General features: G+C 41.0%; 1 protein-coding gene across 7 annotated transcripts in view; it reads right to left on the reverse strand.

Annotated features, from left to right (window-relative positions):
• The window catches only part of Tle1 (TLE family member 1, transcriptional corepressor), a 90,723-nt gene that overhangs the window by 13,758 nt on the left and 60,771 nt on the right, over positions 1-16,194 (reverse strand). For 4 of the 7 annotated variants that reach the window (XM_031377673.1, XM_031377675.1, XM_031377678.1 and 1 more), the window contains 6 exons: positions 13,621-13,731; positions 10,411-10,464; positions 9,744-9,896; positions 8,291-8,435; positions 7,103-7,299; positions 5,756-5,832 (listed from right to left, as the gene is read on the reverse strand). In XM_031377673.1, the coding sequence (XP_031233533.1) occupies positions 5,756-5,832; positions 7,103-7,299; positions 8,291-8,435; positions 9,744-9,896; positions 10,411-10,464; positions 13,621-13,731 (737 nt within the window). The remainder of the gene's footprint in view (positions 1-5,755; positions 5,833-7,102; positions 7,300-8,290; positions 8,436-9,743; positions 9,897-10,410; positions 10,465-13,620; positions 13,732-16,194) is intronic. The other 3 variants (XM_031377679.1, XM_031377674.1, XM_031377676.1) reach the window with 1 other exon arrangement.

Below are 16,194 nucleotides of genomic sequence, written 5' to 3' on the forward strand. Positions count from 1 at the left end.
GGAGATGAAGGGTAAGTCCCTGTTGCCTAAGTACATGGCACTGCTGATGTGAAAGTCTTTATTATATTAACAGGTACAAAAAGCCTGAGCTGTTCAAAAACTTTGACTAGCTCTCTGGCCTCTTTACAGCTTCTGAAGTCCTTCAAGATCTTAAAGACAACTAGTCTTGCTTCATAGAATACTAAAGCTCTTTGCCACTTAGGAGCACAATCCAGTCCCCAAAACATTACCTGTTGTCACATGTTCAAGGTGTCCTACGTTATTTGGAACTTTCCCTTTTGCCTAGAAGAGCATCCCCTCTTTCCCAGGTAAACATCACCTGGGCCCCATCCACCACTCCCTGCAGGTAGCTCTTCCTCTGAATCTTTGCTACAGTTTTCATCACATAGGCCATTTCTGCCTTTACTGTTCCACAGTTCTTTAAAGTCAAATGAAACGTCTCCATCAGCCCATAGAAGAACTGGTGTAAGCACTACTGAGGCTGAACAAGTCATCTACTGTTGTCTGATCACTAGCAGAAAAAAACCACATAAGATGTTGATAAAAAGGGGTATTACTCAGGAGAGTCAACATGAGATGTCCAAGTATTAATGTGTTAAACATTTCCAACACAGCAAGGTTGCCACACACTAATAAAATGTGCCCTAAGATTTCTGGAGGAAACATGGCTATGTTAGACAATTTTAAAATACTAGCAAAAGAAACCACCTGCTATAGACAAATACGAAGAAGAAATACACAGGGTCTATTTCTATCTCATAAACTCAAAGTCATTCCTAAAAAGGGGATTCATGGAGGGACAACCGTAACTACACATCAAAGACAAGCTCTGCTTCAAGGTAACTGAAGAAACTAGACGACCCAGCAGTTGAAAACAAGTTAAACTAATACCTACATAGCAAAAGCAAAACACAGAATAGACACTATTTTTAGCAGGCAACGGCCTTCAAAAGCCAAGTATCACTGTGGTGGTTAATTTTATGTGTCAATCTGCCCAGACTAGGGAATGCCCAGATGGCTGAAAACATTCTAGCTGTGTCTGGGAGGTGTTTCTAAAGAGATTAGCATCTCATTGGTAGACAGAATAAAATGACCCACCCTCGCCAATGTAGGCAGGCTATACTGGGCATTGTCCAAAACAATGGCAAAAACAGCATATACAAAACAAAACAAACAAAAAAATATATAACAAAGTAAAAACCCCAGCCAAAACAGCAAAAAAGTTGAGAAAAGTTTATTGTTTATTTCACTCTCTGTTTAGCCCGGCCTGTCACTGCGACACCAGTACCCTTGGTTCTTAGGCCATTAGGCTTGAACTGAAACTCCAGCTGAAGCTGCTATACCTTTCCCATCTGTCCCATTTCCCTGCCTTCCATCTCAGAAGTGCACAGTCAGATTCCCCAGGATTCCAGCTTAGTGATGGTCCATGGGATTTCTCAGTTTTCACAATCATGTGGGTGAATTCTTTGTATAAAGTTCCCTTCCTCTCTACTATATATTAGTTCTGTTTCTCTGAAGAACCCTAACACATCATCTAAGTTTGAAGACAACTAAGTTTTCAAATCTACTAAACTAGCTATCTATGGGACCCATGTTAATCATCAGAGAAGGCACAGGGAGATGGGATGGAAGACGCTGGCACTGAACCCTTCTTGGCTAGAAGTTATCTGCCATAAAACAGTTTCTTCCTAAGAGGGAATTTCTCTCTAATGGCATGTTCTTTTCCCTTTAGGCTCTATACCCCCAAAAGAACTTTAAAAGCTTAATTTAAGTTCTAAACAAGTAGGTAGTATACTTCAGAATAATGTGCCTGATGTTCAAGCACAGGGTGAGAGAACTTGAACTACCCTACAATCTGAAGCCAATTATAATTAGTCTGACTTACGACTACTACTGCAAAGGGGTATCTCTGCTCAAGGGACAAGGACATTTAGGGAACTTTAGTTCTACTAGGAGGAGGAAGGTAGAGACAGGACTTGCTCACATGACTATAATTCAAGGACAATGTATAGGTCACAGACCTAACAGAGGGCCACCAGAATACACACGTCTATAAAAATATATCTGCGGAAGCTCCATGAGCACAGTATCCAAGGGAGCAAGCAATGTAGTCTTTAACAGAGCTAAGGTTTAGGTAAGCACCCCACCGCTGCCTAATCCCAAGCATTTCCAAATCCACATCATCCTTGGGAGGTGTAAAAAAGCAAGCTGAACATAAGCCTGAGGAGCGAGCAAGTAAACAGCATTCCTCCATGATTTCTCCTCTGTTCCTGCTCCAGGTTCCTGCCCAGATTTTCCTTAATGATAAGCTGTTTACTTGGAAATATAAGTTCAATGAACATTTTCCTCTTTCCTCTCCAAGCTACTTTTGGTCATGGTGTTTACCACAGAAATGGAAAGCAAACTAAGACACCACCTAAATTCTGCTTCATTGGCATATGAGTTTGAGAGACTTTCTGTCCCACCTCCCATAAAACCAAGTCCTTAAACTTACTACCCTGCAGCTTATCACCAACGTCTAGAAACCCTAGATCAAAATAACCAACACTTTTCTTCCATTCATTTCCCAACACATCACAGCTACAACTCCCTGCCTTGAGTCTAAACTGTCTCTTGTCATCATTCCATTTTGTACAAGTGTTCTTGTATGAGTTCTCTGCCTCGATTTTCTTTGCAAGCTTAGTATCTTATGAGGAATCGCAACTATACATAAAAACTTACTAATACAATTTATGTGATTTCTGTCAATCTGTCCTGTCAGTTTAGTCCCTATGACAGTGGTTCTCAACATGTGGCTTGCAACCCCTTTGGGGGTTCAATGACCCTTTCAGAGAGGTCATCTAAGTTCATCAGAAGCCACAGATCCATTATAATTGTCACAGCAGCAAAATTAGTTAAGTAGGAACAAAAATAATTTTATGTTTAGGGGTCACCACTGCATGAGGATCTGTATTAAGGAGTGATAGCATTAAGACTGCCCCAAGACCATGGAGAGATTCTCAAAGAGCAGAGGACAAATGCCTCTTCCCCATCACATATTTCCTGAGCTGTGAGCTCCTATTCAGGTCCCGTCTAGCCAGGCAATAGGCCTCAATGCAAGAGGCACAAGGAGGAAGTGACAGTGCCTAGAAACTTGATGAGCAGATGTGGTGGCCTCAAACTGTGCCCTACAAGGAAAGACTAAAGCAATGGATAAAATGCTGTATTTTGCTACTGAGCCTACAAATATCAAGAGGATGTCCCTTTAGCAGCACAGTGTGGCCTCTGCGGGTAGGAATGAAGAGTTCAATTACTGCTCAAGGGCCTGAAGAGTTTTACATTTGCAAGTTGCCTGTCCTTGGACATATCTGTTCAGAGGTATGCTGTTGCATGGAGAGGTTACATAACCAACTTGATATAGACATAAACATTTATACCACAGATGTGAATGTCTGTCCAGCCCAGCTGAACCTAGAGATCATTCTGTGGAGGCATTCATCCATGTGTACATGAGTCCTTTACTTCTTTCCCTCTGTATGATCTGGCTGTCCCTATCAATGGATCCTGGTTGACCTAATGCTTCCCACATGGGCTTCAGCATTGTGTATGTTCCCTTCTAAGGAGATTTTTCCCATCCCAATTTTGTTCACGTGTGTGCTTCCCTATCACCTACTGCTCTGCCTATACATAAATTAGCACAAGTGGAATTGTAGTTGGTTCTTTTAGTGGCCACACTACCAGGCCTTCAAAGTAGGAAACACAGAGAGAAGCCTCCTCCTGGAGAAGAGTTCTTTGTTCTCAAATACAGGACACATCTTGAAGCCATAGACACCTATCCCACCTCCAGCAGGCCTCCCAAAAGTTCCTTCAGCTGCTCTTTCTCAGGCTTATTTGCATAACCACTACTCTTTGTTCAATCAGTTCTATCAAAGGGTGGCCTGCAAACATTTGCCACAGTCTGTCACTAACAGCTTTACACAGCTGACAGTCATTTCAAAACTACTGACTCTTATAACAAATAGTACTTAGAATTTGTGGTTTTTCTCCAAATAAATTACCCTGTTTCAGAAATATCACTCTGACTATATGCATCACTATAAATCTCTGAGAAGCACAGAGGAAATAAATGGTACATATTTACTCACACAAACTAATGGGTTAATATTAGCAATAAGACTACATAACCAGAACCTAGTAATGGGGAAATTCACTGATTCTGAACTATCACTTAATCCTGTATTCCTCACATACTGCAGCTTACCTCATCTCCACATACAAGTTAGTAGTGGCAGTTCAGATCCAGATATCAATGCACACGTTAAGTCTTAACAATTTGCTACTATAGCCTTTGTTTCTATGCACATTATGTTAAATTATAGTTGTAGGGACTTTTGGTGGTGGTGGTGGTGTTAAAACAGTGTTGTGGCATATAGTCTAATATCCCAAGTTGCAATCCCCCTGAGTGCAGGGCCTACAGCATGAATCACTAAGACTAGTGTTAGCGCAGCTTTAAACACAAAAATACAAGATAGTCACAAGCCAAGGAAAGACTTAGCAGTGCCTATCAGAATATCACTATGTTTTGCTTCAAATCATGCCTGTGTGTGCATGCTTAGGTGCACAGAACATCTATAACCACATGCACACAAACACATGCATATACAGACTTTAAGAAATATGGTCTAATTGTCTGCATCAAAAGGAGCACAGGCCCTTGGTCTTCAGAGGAATGCCAGGGTGGTAAGTGACTGGGTGGGAGGGGGAGCACCCTCATAGAATCAGGGGAGGGGGATGGGATAGTAGGGTTCCAGAGAGGAAACTGGGAAAGGGGATAACATTTAAAATTAGATACGTAAAATATCCAATAAAAAAAAGAAAGGTTGAGAACCACCGGTTTAAAAAAAAAAGAAGAAATATGGTCAACATTAGGTATGTTGAGATAAAGACTAAATGGAGGCCTGAGGCATGCCCTGTAGAACCTCTCATTTGGAAAGTCAACACTTCATAATGCCCCCAGCCATACAACACCATCCCCCACACACAGATTGACTTGACTTTTATATTTTAATTCTGCTTTGTATAAAACTTGAAAAAATCAGTAACTCTTTGAAATAATGATTCTAATAACTTATACTAAAAGGAAGTGACTTTTCATTTGTTTCTTTGGTAAGTCAGAATAAAACAACAGAGTGTTTCCACACTCTGGATGCTTTTGTATCCTTTAACTTAAGTCCCTTGTTTCCCCATAAGTAAGCTGTGCTTCTTAGTAAGTGTTATATGGCAAAGTAAAGTACCCAGCAAAACTGGGACATGGGTGTTCCACAAGACAAACCAACCAAATAACTTATTCTACCAAAACATGGAAAATGTTGTACTGTTCTGGGTAAAGAGATAGTAGTTTTAATTCTCTGTGACTTCAAGAGTTTCTGACAGTTTACCTGTGTATAATATGTGGCAGCTTTCTCCCAGCCACACCTCAAGACAGCAGCTTGCTGCAAAAGAGCTTCTCCAGCTCTTCCCTCCTACCTGTCGTCCTTCCCTCCTACCTGTCATTTTGTAGCTTCTCTTCAAAAATAACTAACTACATGAGCTCAGGAGCTCACACACATGGAGAAGATAGAGGCATGACACCTACAAGTTACCCATTTATAGAAAAGTGGTAGCACTCCTCAAAAGTCTCCTTGGAAACATCCAAAGGTTTCTTCCCTTGGGGATTCCACACTGCTGACACTACCACCTCTGAAACAGACCAAAACCAAGGAATAAAGGCACTTACGGTTTCCCGCCAGGTATTCCTGCCAGGTTGGGGGGAATAGAAGGTACTCTCATGTGAGGAGGAGGATCAAAACCAACCTGGAAATAAAAGTAAAGCATGGCAGACTCAGTTTATGCAAGGTGGACAGTCTGTGGACATTTAGTTCATATAAGAAATCCATATACCCCCTAAGCAATGTTCAGTGGGCACAGAAATATGGACTGGTGTTTTTCCAAAGAAAAGGTACAATGTGGTAACCACATCTAAAACACTACAAAGACATTTCCTTTTTGTGATGTGGGGAGGAGGTATAATCCAGGTACCAGCTTTCCAGGATAAACATTTTCCATAGACATTAGCTGTCCTGCCTCATCAAGCAAGTACAAAGAGGATACTAACTAGTCTAGCGCTAATACCATGGGCTATTTCATTCTTTTCTTCCTTGGGGACAGTTAGAGCACTTTGGAATGCTGCAGTATAACAGGCTATTATCCTCAAATGACAAGAGCACCGCCCCACACCACAGTAACCAAAACTGCTGCATCAAGGTCAGTAGTTACAAACTCTATGCTATCCCTGTTTGTGCACCATAAAAACAATTAGCCACTTTAACACTTTAACAAGGGGCAATCTACTCAAGGAGGTGAAGGAAAAGAAAAACTGTCAATGATATATTTCAAATGGCTTATAGATTTGCTGTGAGTTGTACTTTACTCCTTTGACTTGTGTAATTTTTCCTTTCAAATGCAATTCTGTATTTTAGGTAAATAACTAGGCCATTTGAGTGGCAAAAGATAGGGCAACATGGAAAGACTGGCACAATGGTTTTAAAATCTGTCCAAGGCATACAAAATTCTCTTCTTTTACATAAGTCAGCATATTCACTTTAAAGAACATAATAGGCATGAAAAGAAAAGGCTATGGCTTCTCAAATTTTTGAGGAAAACAGCTCAAAAATACATGACTATAGTCACTTCAGTATTTTCAGATTAAAAAAAATTCACGTTTGATGAGCTATTCTGAAACTATCCATCCAAGGACCTCTAAACACTGCCACTTTCATCTACCGATACAATGAAACAAAAGACATTTGCTCTAGCTTAATAGCCAGTATACTGACAAGAAGGTAAATATGTGGCTTGAGCATTGAGAATTGTCTTTGGTGTCTGTTTTCAAGCATGTTGTTGGGTGTTTCCCATTCAAGGCAGTGAGGGTATATATCGTAGACCAAATCACCTAGGATGCAACTCTATGCCTTTCATCCAAGTTTGTATATACAGAAACTCAACTGCCTGAGTACTACACATCTTGGGCCCCTCAACCTTTAGGTGGCCTAGTCCCTAGGGCACACCCAAGCACATGACCTACCATTGGGGAGCGCCCATAGGCCACCACAGCAGCAGCAGCTGCAGCAGCTGCAGCACTCATCTGTGGAGACATGCTGTGTAGACCTGCATAGGCAGCGCCAGGGCTGGTCAGCTCTCCGTTCATGCCCGCATGGGGCACCATGCCAAAGGGGGCAGGGTATGGGCCAGGCACCGCCAGGGGCGTCCTCAGGCCAGCTGCTGCAAAGAAACATGCCATGTATGATGAGACTGACTATCATGCCAAACCTGACCAATGATTCTAGTCATTAGTTATAATGATGGGCAGGGTTTCAGGGGATATCAATCATGATCCCCAATCTAGACACAAGGTCCATTCCTCAAGGACAGAAAGCACAACCCCCATGTTTCCTCATTGGCAAAGCAGCCGCACCAGGAAGCCAGGATTAATCGACATCTTTGCACCCAATTCACAAAGGGCAAGCCAAGGCACAGGTTCTGCATGTTTACCTGACTTAATCTCAAAAGAAGATTTTCTGGATAAAATCCAAGATTTCTCCTTGAGTCCGAACTTTCCACTCCCTGGTACCAATTCCAAATGAAAACCAAATCCTGGATTTACGCAAACCAGAGCAAGGCTTTAGGAAGGGCATTCTGGTGCCTAATTCCCCTGGACTCAGGCTGCTACTTTTTAGCTTGTCCAGTGAGGAAGATCAAATTCAAAGTTATGAGTGACCTCGTGGGCTAGAGTATCAGCAAAACCCTCCCAACTTCCTGACTGCTGAAGATGTAGCAAAACAAAACAAAACAAAACAAAACAAGATAAAACAACAAACAATACCCAGCCACCTATAGGCAGCACAATGCATTCTCTGACTATAAAATCAGCCACTTTGGTTGGTTGATGGTTGGTTGACAAGGGGCTTAATATTAGCAACATCAGTCAGACATACAATGACAGATTTGTAAGATTATGTCTGGAGTAATTATCAGAAACTTTACTGCAATCATTAGGATTTGAACGATTTTGAAATAAAAGAGAAGCTGAATGTAAACAGTTGGAGACTAACTGCAGCTGCTGAAATCCAGGACAACCATGTTTGTTACCATGCCTTTTCAGACAAGAGGACAGCTCTAAGTGCTTCACATTCAGGGGCAAACTGTCAGGATTAGCAGACAGCACACCAAGCTGGGATAGAAGAAACAAAGCAGTCGGGGAAGGGGTGCTGACCTGCTTGGTTGACAAGGGGTTCCATGGCTGGAGGCTTGCCTAGACCTGGACGGAGGCCTGGAGTAGCGCTGGTGCCCGGGGTTGGCATGTCACTCCGAGGCGTTGGTGTGCTGGATTTCAGAACAGGCGTATTGGCTTTTTCATGCTGGTATCATTAAACAAATTAAATGAGTATTATTTTTAATCCAAGCCATATTACACAATTTATCACAACAGCAGCTGGGGCACTGGGCACCTTCTAGTTACTCCCTAGCCAATTTTCATAAATCCACACAATGTCGACAGCATTAACTTGTGAGTGAGAAATGTTGACCTTTCCTCTTCCTGCCAGATTAAAACTCGAGCCGGAGACACACAGAGCATGATCCTACACAAATTATATTTTAAAAAGAATTTTCCATGAAGCTTGTGAACTCTGGGTCTTTACCGTGTTAGAAAGATGACCACACACAGATTCTTTCCAAGTCACTTCGAAGGGCATACCTGGACTCCAAATCTCTAAAGTGGAACCCTTTTTCTCTGCCTCACCTTTTGGGGATTCAGACTGATGGTGTCAGACCGTGGAACTACCAATTATTTTAGAAGCAAACCAACAGTTCAGAGATAAGGATCCAGAATTACCTGTCTCACACCATTTATACACAGGCCCTACACATCCCTATGGCTCCCTAGCTAATGAAGACCCACCAGTGCAAATAGGAGACTTATCACCTGCCCGCAACCTTTATAACTTGAGAGAGTAACTCGAGAAAAAAGGTATCTTCTTTTGTCTCTCAACTCCTGTGTTCCTAGAACAGTGTTCAAGAAGGACCAGAGTGTAGAAAACAGAGTGAGCCAAAACCCCAGCTCTGGCTTAGGATTTGATAGAATGTTCTCAACAAGTTCCTCTGACTTAGCTTTCCTCTACTTGCATAAAGTAATAACCTTGAGGCCACCAATGTAAAGATTAGCTTTGAGGTAGTCTCACAATGTAAGATAGACTTAACTTCTATCTCAAGCGCTTCCTTCCTGCCAGATCCTCCCAAATATAGGCTCTACAGGCAAGCGCTACCATCCGAAGTTATACAAGATGTGTTCAGTGGCTAAAGGACCACATGAGTGGGCTATGATGTATCTATCCTTGGGAGATCCGAAGCCTCCTGTGTGCATGCCAATTCTGATATAATATGCGCAATGGCTCAGTTTATCGCATAAAGAGTAGCTTAGCAAAATCAAGATTCCTTATAACAATTATTCACACCACCTGTTATGTGTCACAGAGCTGAGTCATGACCATATCTAAGAAGAAAAACGAGATGCACGCAGAAACTTACACACCCACTCTAATTGTGGTCTGAGCGACAAATGAGGTAAAGGTGAACAGTAAATAGGACAGCAAGTATTTCAACACTTGAACACAAAAACTTTAAGCAGCAAAATCCCCACTTAATACACTTCAGCAGCTCCTACCTACCAGGCTCACTTCTTTGGATTTCAGGGAAGAGGAACTTCCAGAGGAGGCTGTGGATGCCGGGCTACCTGAAGCATCTTTCTTGAGCAGACGGTTTTTGTCAATTCCGTTTTCCCGGGGTGAGTGTGTAGGGCTTGCATGTGGAGAAGAAGGGTCCTCAACACACAATAACAAGGTGACATGTTTTAGCTCAGAATGAACATACTTTTTCATACTCTCAACTAAAGGAAGATAATGAAAATCTTTTAGATTTGAGGCGTGTAATGCTCACTAAATGAACAAAATGGTATTTATAAAACACCCAGGACCATATCATAAGGAAAACAATCATCTCCCTCCCAATACCCAGGTGCATCCTCTAGCCAGACATCCTCCACAGAAGTTAAAAATGACTTAGGAAACAGATTTTTCTTTCCAGTGGGCCAGAGTCAAACACAGTTGGTGTCAATGGTAGACAAACACTCTTGAACTGAACTAAATTCCCAAACCTCATGTTTTAAAAGGGAAATTACAGTTTTAGTTAGGTTATGACTAGCCATTTATAAGCATCCATTAACTTCTTGATACATGAAGGTGTAAGACGCAAACAACTGTGACTCAATTCCATTCACTTACAACTGGACTTTTCTCAACACTATTAAAGAGAATCCTTCATGAAAAACACTGTTACCTCATTAGACACATCCACAACTAAGTTGTCATCACTCTTGTCCCCATCACTGTCCTAGAAAAAAATTAATTTTGTTTAGTAAAGGCTAAGAACAGGTTTTGAACTGTTCAATTTCTTTCAATAGTTCTCGGCAGCAGACAAACTAAACATGCTTGCTCCCTTTCAATCTATAGGCATTTACCACCACCTTTCCCCCTCCTCCTATAACCTAAGGTACAATGAGCTCCAGCTGAATGTTGCTGTAATACAAGCCAGCTGCCTAGTCTCAATTTGCTCATAAAACATACACTCTAAGGGCTTGATATCTGCAATGACACTATCTTTCTTAGAATAAGAATTTGTATACCTTTATATTAGAATTCAGTCCACTTGATTTCAAAGTAAAGAATAACATATCATTGCTTTTATACTTGAAGACACACAACTAGTCAGTATGGGGCTCACAGACAAGTCATAACAATATAGATAAATTAACTTATACCACTTTCCCATGAGGTCACTAATTATAGCAGAAAATGAAGATCTATTACAAGTAAAGAATAAACTTTTGGCAGCCCAGTTCAGAGTGTCTCCTATGGACAAGCCCTGGATTTGATCCCCAGAACTATACAATATCAGATGTAGTGCTGTGCAGTACTCAAGTCATGAAAGTTCAAGTCAAGGTCATACTTGGTTGCAAAGTAAGTTGAAGCCTGTCTGTCTACTATATAAGATGTTCTGTCTTGGAAAACTGGGGAAGCAGGTGGCTTAAGAGATTTAATTCAATGGCTAAAGTACTTGCTGTGTATGAGGACTGGAGTTCAAAACCCCAGAATTCACAGAATCGCAGAATATAGGCTCAGAGGGTACCTGTAACTCCAGTTCTCAGGAGACAAAGACAGGAAATCACTGGGCATTCTAGGTAGATGGACTATGGGAAACTGGCAAGACTCTTGCCTCTTTAAAACAAACAAACAAACAAAAAAATTGGAGTGCTATCAAAGACACAATGTCAACTTCATGTATCCACATGTAGATTCAGGCACCATATGGGAGTAAAAAAAGTTAAGGCTCTTTAACCTATGATATTGAGAGATGGAAAGAAAACAGACGAGGGCACTGCTGTCCAGCATAGGAGTCTTTACTATCTTTTCAATTAACTATAAAGTTGTCTAATCACAGGAAATTCCAGGGTTACACTGCATTCAGAAAAGCTGCTCAGTTAAATATGAGTTTACTTCCATATAAAAGTTTGAAAATTTCTATTTTCTTAGTGTGGTATAAATAAGTATCCTCTATAGGCTCAGAACACCTGGCTCCTAGTTGGTGGCTATATTTGATAAGTTTGGGTTTACTGGACAAAGTATGTCACTGGGGGTAGTATTAGCTTTCAGAGCCAAGCAGCACGCCTAGTCCAATACGAAAGTACTATGGAGTTTACCAGCAACACAAACTGACAGCCATGCTGAAGTCTGAAGCATCCAAGTTAAAAATTTACTAAAATATTTTCATTGAAAAAAATTTAAAAATATTATCTTCTCCTAGTGTCAAAGAAAAGCACAAATGTTCCTAGCTGTCAAGAGTAGAAATGGTGAACAATAAACTAGAAGGGCTCTCTTGTAGGAAAAGAATTATTAAAATGTTCACAGTACAAAAGCGAAATGGATTAACTATAGCAAAGAATTTACTACCATGGCACTCATTTTTTATTTAGAAAAAAACCTTTCCTTTCAATGACCAAAGTAGGATAATTAACATTCCTATCTTTTTATATTTTTATATTTCTTCATAAACATGTAAGAGGTTGTGGTAAACAGAATTCATTTTACTCTGCTGTAGAAAACTTCATTCTGTCTAAGAGTTTTGTGTTGTTTTTTAGATCCTCATTTCCAGCACACTCTAACCCCTCCCATGGTGTTCTGAAGTGAATCATTCTTATTTTCAACAACTGAAATAGAGCTTTGTATTGGGCCCTTCTGCAAATACAAACCAGTACAATAAGGTAAACGTCTGTCAGAGTTCTGGTCTTAGGTTTTGCCTCTCACATGTTCCAATATAATCTCATTGTATCACCCCAATCCCACTTTTGTAAGGAGACAAGACATTGGTACCAGAACAACATCAGGCCAAGCAAAGATAATGATTCTAGGTTCCTTGTTGCTGAATTAAATATAGAAGCCTCGAAGAGAAACTAATAACACAGAACCAGGTATCAGCAAATGATCCACCTTCTGAACATCATAGACCTTCTTGATTGCTGACACTGAACATTCCAAATGAAAGCAAACACATGCAGCTCTGAGCAACACATAGTGGCAGAAGGATATTTAAAGGGCTTGGGTTAAACTGGAGAACCAATGACCTTGGTTTTTAAGATGTTTATAAAATCATGATATAAACTGTGAACTGATCTAGGACCTCTAGAGAAATGCCAATTCTAAAAATAGGTTCAGGGCTACAGTACAGCATGGCTTTGGAATAAGGTGCTTCCAGAGTGCTACTAACCCATGACCTCTGCTGAAACACAAGCTCTGGGCAAGTTTCGTTAGCTATGAAATGAAGATGATACCCAAGTTGGCAAGTTTTAGTAAGAACTAAATGAAATAATCTGTGTCAGAGCACAGGGTTCCTGGCACTAATCCCAGCACACAAATGTTATTAGCTGAAGGCTTAGGCAAGCCAGCAAGAAACAGAAGCCTTGTGTCTTCATTTCCCCACAGCTCCAAAGTAGATCTTTCCTTCAAGGCCAACAGGCAAGTGGCTTAAGTCAGTGTGATGTTACAGTTTTGTTTGGTTTTTGTTTGTTTTGTTGTGTCTATGTGTTTTACCATGTTGGGGATCAAATCCAAGGACTAGCATATGTTAAAAGTACTCTACCATAGAGCTATCTCTGCAAATTTTGATTTAAGACAAGTTCTCTCTCTATATATAGCCCAATTTGGCCTTGTTATTATAATCCTCCTGCTTCAGCCTCCAGGTACTGGACTATTGCCTCATACAACTAACCTGATACTCTCAAGTTCCCTTTGTGAGTAACTAACTTAGAAAAATCTAAGCCCAAATGAAGTGTAATGTAATATACAGCCCTGATGGGAAACATCCTCCAGTGTAGGAACTTACCTGTTTTATAATATGAGAAAGTTATTTCACTTTAACATTACACTTGGATGCAGGCTCATAGGGAAAGCAGTAAGGAAATAATTATTATGGGAAAGTCCTTTATTCACTTACATAGTTATCCTTATCATCCACCTTCCTTTTTTTCAAGTCATTGGAAAACTCTGGACCATTTCTGCGTTTATCTGTGCCTCTTAGGCTGTCTGGAACCAAGAGGGAATTACTCTGCAAGACAAAAAAAGTACTAATAAAGGTTTCTTCCTAGGCCTCTTTGTATGCAAGGAAACCCAGCCTGGAAGAACTGTTTTAGAGACTGGACACACCAATAATCTTGCATCCCTTTTATATCCCAAGTCTTAAGACCTTGTGGCAAACATTTAGACAGAGCTTCTAAAGAAACCTGACTTTACACTTACCTAACTGTTTAAACCCTGATAGATCCTTGAGGCCCTATATACTCAAACTGTGCTTCTGTTTAGTGTTGGAAAAATAGTACTTGCTGATTGCATGTAGATGTGTTTTTACTCATTTTCACTGCAACTTTTGGTGAGGAATATTAACAGCCTTTTAGTAATTCCTGATCACTTTATTAGGCACATATTATGGCTGGAAGTCACTATGTGCCTCTCTAAAAAGGCACCAAAGATGCAGGTGGGAGTAATAATAGTTCCTAAATGGCAAATCACATTTCCCATACAATAATAAAGGATTTTTAACTTCTTTTCATTTACTGCTGAAAATACGATTTGGCATTGTTAGCCAATACCACTGAAATTTAATATCCAAAGAAGAAACCTTAGCTAGTTGTGAACCTTCAACAGCCAAAGCAGCTCTTACACAAAAGCGAGAACTTGGACTACACTGTGCCACAAACCATACAGGAGACTTTTATCAGCACGTGCTGAGTATGAACTGTTGACCCAAAGAAAACAAGCATTTTAGTTATTTTGGGGTCACATGACATGACCTGCCCATCCCTTCAATTCCCATCTCCCCTCAGGCCAAAGCAGAACACCTTACAAAGAGCTTTTGTAAGAGCGGGATTAGCATATGCAAGGGTCCAATTTGTTCAGTGATGTGTTACTGGCTTGGAACAATACTGAATGAACTATGCAAAAACTGCCTTTCACAAGGCCCAGACAACCTCAATTTCTACCGAGAAGCTAGAGAACTAAGGATGGATGGCGTGGGGCAGAGGGACAGTAATTATGCTACCTTCCCTGGTCCAAAGAGGACCACAGTACACAGTATACCAGAAATAAATATTTTATGTAACAGTTTTAAAGGCTGCAGTTTCCATTCCTTACCAGTCACACACAGTCAACCAGGTGGTTGGCTCTCCAAGCTTACCGGATAAGCCCTGAACCCCACTTTGACAGTGTGGTGACACAAAAACAAAAAAGAAAAAGAAAAAAACCTGGGGATTAGAAGGAAGTTTGAAACCTCTTGTCCCACTTTAGAGTTGATCCAAAAAGCTGAGCTTTTTTTTTTTTTTTTTTTAAATTTATGATTGTTCAAACAAAACAAATGGACAGGAGGATCAGATAAAAGGTAGAAAGACCTACACCATTCAGTATGGAGCAGCTCAAGGGCCCATAGTGCCTGGGGCTAAAAGGTGAGCTGACTAGATCCATGAACTGACGATTTAAAATTACCTCCTTAAAACACTCAAACTCTAACCAGGAGGGCCAATGCTGGCAAAGGATGGGAATTAATAAAACCCCTGCAAAGCAGTTACTAGTACATAGGAGACATTCTAGCCCTGAGGTTATATCCAGGCTCTGAACAGAGCAAATGAATCATGTGTAGGGCTGTATCTCACTCAACTTTGCATCTGATCTGCACCAGTGCCTTACAAAAGGACTCAATGGGAGAGAAGAGCCTAGCCTCTCAGAGACTTGAATTATCAGGGTTGGCGGATATCCAGGGGGTTCCACCCTCTTACAGGAGAAGTGGGGGGTGGGGGGTATGGGGGAAGGATTGTGGGAAGGGGTGACTGGGAGGGGGCAGTGAGTGAGATACAAAGTGAATGCATAAAAAATTAAATTAAATTATTAAAAAAAAAAAGGCGGGGCTGGCGAGATGGCTCAGCGGGTAAGAGCACTGACTGCTCTTCAGAAGGTCCTGATTCCAGCAACCACATGGTGGCTCACAACCACCTGTAATGAGATCTGACACCCTCTTCTGGTGCATCTGAAGACAGCTACAATGTATTACGCCAGCGAGTGGGGCCAAGCAAGCGGGGTGTTCTGAGTTCAATGCCCAGCAGCTACATGATGGCTCACGGCCATCTGTACAATAGCAGTGTACTCATACACATAAAAATAAATCTTTAAAAAAAAAGGCACAGAGTCCATCCAGGTCTGGAGCAACTTTAAAGTCTCTCCTGCAAAATCAGCAGTGATCGTCCAATCACCTCAGTCTAAACCCCAAAGCTTTCTACACTTCTACAAGAACATCAGTTTCTGCTGGAACACTAACATTTCATTGGCAGACCTGTGAGGTTACCATGTTTTGAGACCTCTCTGCTTCTGTAAGTTCAGAACTTACTCCATTTCTGCAGCTTATGAGGCCTATAACCTGAAAAGATTTTGAAAAGCTCTGCAAATTCCCACAAATTTAGTCTGGACTATTAATTAACATTGCTAGTTACCAGAACACTGGCCCCATTCAACTAGCAGACTATAG

Source organism: Mastomys coucha, unplaced genomic scaffold (genome assembly GCF_008632895.1).
Source record: "Mastomys coucha isolate ucsf_1 unplaced genomic scaffold, UCSF_Mcou_1 pScaffold18, whole genome shotgun sequence".
In the NCBI taxonomy this organism is placed as follows: Eukaryota; Metazoa; Chordata; class Mammalia; order Rodentia; family Muridae; genus Mastomys; species Mastomys coucha.